At 51.6% G+C, this 2,689-nt stretch overlaps 1 protein-coding gene across 1 annotated transcript in view; it reads left to right on the top strand.

Moving 5' to 3' along the window:
- Window positions 1-1,484, top strand: part of RAB17 (RAB17, member RAS oncogene family) — a 24,015-nt gene extending 22,531 nt beyond the window's left edge. The window contains 1 exon segment of the mRNA XM_032413210.1: window positions 1,430-1,484. Within this exon segment, the coding sequence (XP_032269101.1) occupies window positions 1,430-1,484 (55 nt within the window).
- Window positions 1,485-2,689: the final 1,205 nt, after the last annotated feature.

Consider the following 2,689-nt stretch of genomic DNA (forward strand, 5'->3'; position numbering starts at 1 on the left):
TAACTCGAAGGAAAAACTCGGTTGAGAGCCTGTGCTTCAGGTAAAACAGCTGCTCCTGAGGGTGGCAGCATTTTGTTGTGTGCGTGCGTGAGAGCACTGCAAGGGAGTCCAAAGCTTTTTGCGAGTGAGACTCAGTCCCCAGCGAAAGGCAAAACACGACTCCCCATGTGTTTCATCACGCTAGCACGGCAGCTCCACTTTTGCATGGAAGTCTAATAGCTAGCGTTCTAACTCGAAGAAACAACACTGTAGAGAAACCGTGCTTTGGCTACCGTCGACCTCTCTGTGGGTGAAGCAGTTTATGGTGTACTGTCGCTGAGAGCCTGGGGACGGTTTCAATATCGTAATATCGGGGAGACAGGCCGGTACAGAAGGCAGCTCTCAACTCACATCATGGTTATGGGGCTAGTACCGTTGCCCTGGGTGTGTGTGCAGGCTTAAAGACAGCCACCTAACTCGAAGGAAAAACACGGTAGAGGATCCCTGCTTCAGCTAAAACAGCCGCTCCTGAGGGTGGAAGCATTTGGTTGTGTGCGTGCGTGAGAGGACTGCAAGGGAGTCCAAAGTTTCTGCGAGTGAGACTCAGGCCCCAGCAAAAGGTAGAACACGACTCCCCGTGTGTTCATTTAGCTAGCACTGCGGCCCTACTTTTGCATGGAAGTCTAAGAGCTAGCGTTCTCCCTGGAAGAAACAACACGGTAGAGAAACCGTGCTTTAGCTACCATCCACCTCTCTGAGGGAGGAAGCACTTTCCAGGCTACCGTGGGTGAGAGCCTGAGGAACGGGTTCCTTACGTGAAACCGAGGGAGAAGGAGTCCGGGCCAGAAGGCTCCTCTCGACTCAGCTCTTGTTACCTGAACCTAACACTTTGGCTCCATGTGTGCATAGGAATGCTAAGGGTTCCACACTGATTTGGCAGAAAGAAGCCGGTCAAGAACCCCAGCTTCAGCTCATTCGCCTCTCCACAGGGTGGCAGCATTTTCAAGTCTGCTTGAGTGCAAACCTGGGGAAGGAGTCCCAGCAGAATTCGGAGGGAGAAATAAGCATGGGCAGAAGGCACCTATCGACTCAACTCTTGTTTCGGGAAACTAGATGGGCTCTCCCGTGTGTGCGTGGAGTCCTCAGTGCCATCCACGCAACGCAAAGGAACAAAACCGTAGAGAACCCGTGCCTCAGCAAAGATGGCCCTTCCTGAGCGTGCACTTCATCTATTGTGTGTTTTTGTGAAAGCATGAGAAATGGAACCTAAACGTAACTCGGAGTGAGAAGCAGGCCTGGAAGGAAGGCTGCTGTCGACTCACCTCTTGTTTGAGGAGATTAGCACTGCTGTAGCCTGTGTGCCTGGATGCCTAGTTACCAGGCTTCTAACACCAAGAATCAATCCTATAGAGTGACTGCGCTTGACTTAACATTGCCGTTCCTGAAGCAGGAGGAATTTGACACTGCTCGTGTACGAGAGACCGGGCAAAGGGTCCCAGACGTGAAATGGAGTGAGAAACAGGCCGGTGCGGAAGGCAGCTCTCAAGTCACCTCTGGTTGATGAGGCTAGTACCCTTGCCCCGGGGGTGCCTGCAGGCCTAAAGCCAACCACCTAACTGAAAGGAACAACTCTGTAGGGAATTCCTGCTTCGGCTAAAAGAGCCATGCCTCAGGGTGGACGCATTTTGCTGTGTGCATGCGTGAGCGCACTGCAAGGGAGTCCAAAACCATTTTCCTTGTGAGACCCAGGCCCCGGAAGAAGCCAGAACACGACTCCCCACTTGCTCCATGAAGCTAGTACTGCGGCCCCACTTTTGCATGGAAGTCTAATAGCTAGCTTTCTAACTCGGAGAAAAAACACTGTAGAGAAACCGTGCTTTAGCTACCGTCGACCTCTCTGTGGGCGAAGCAGTTTAGGGTGTACTGTGGCTGAGAGCCTGGGGACGGTTTCCATTTCGTAATATCGGGGGAGAGAGAGGCCGGTACATAGGGCAGCTCTCAACTCACTACATGGTTATGGGGCTAGTTCCGTTGCCCCATGGGTGTGTGCTGGCTGAAACACAACCACCTAACTCGAAAGAAAAACTCAGTACAGAATCTGTGCTTCAGCTAAAACAGCTGCTCCTGAGGGTGGAAGCTTCTTTTGTGTGTGTGCGTGAGAGCACTGCAAGGGAGTGGCAAACCTAATTTGGAGGGAGCCTCAGGCAGCTGCAGAAGGCAGCACACGACTCCTCACTTATTTCGTGAAGCCAGCACTGCGGCCCCAATTTTGAATGGAGGTCTAATAGCTAGCGTTCTAACTCGAAGAAACAACACTGTAGAGAAACCGTGCTTTAGCTACCGTCGACCTCTAGACGGAGGAAGCATTACACGGAGTACCGTGGCTGAGAGCCTGGGGAACGGGTTCCATACGTGAAACCAAGGGAGAAATAGGTCCGGGCAGAAGGCACCTCTGGACTCAGCTCTTGCTACCTGAAGCTAACACTACGGCTCCATGTGTGCTTGGAATGCTATGTGCTCGACACTGACTGGGAAGAAACAAGCCTGTAAGGAATCCGAGCTGCAGCTCATTCGCCTACCAGGCTACTAACACCAAGAATCAATGCTGTAAATGTCCACAATAGCCAAACTGTGGAAAGAGCCAAGATGTCCATCAACAGATGAATGGATAAAGAAGATGTGGTATATATATACAATGGAATATTATGCA

This window comes from Phoca vitulina, unplaced genomic scaffold (genome assembly GCF_004348235.1).
Source record: "Phoca vitulina isolate PV1807 unplaced genomic scaffold, GSC_HSeal_1.0 scaffold1, whole genome shotgun sequence".
Taxonomy (NCBI): Eukaryota; Metazoa; Chordata; class Mammalia; order Carnivora; family Phocidae; genus Phoca; species Phoca vitulina.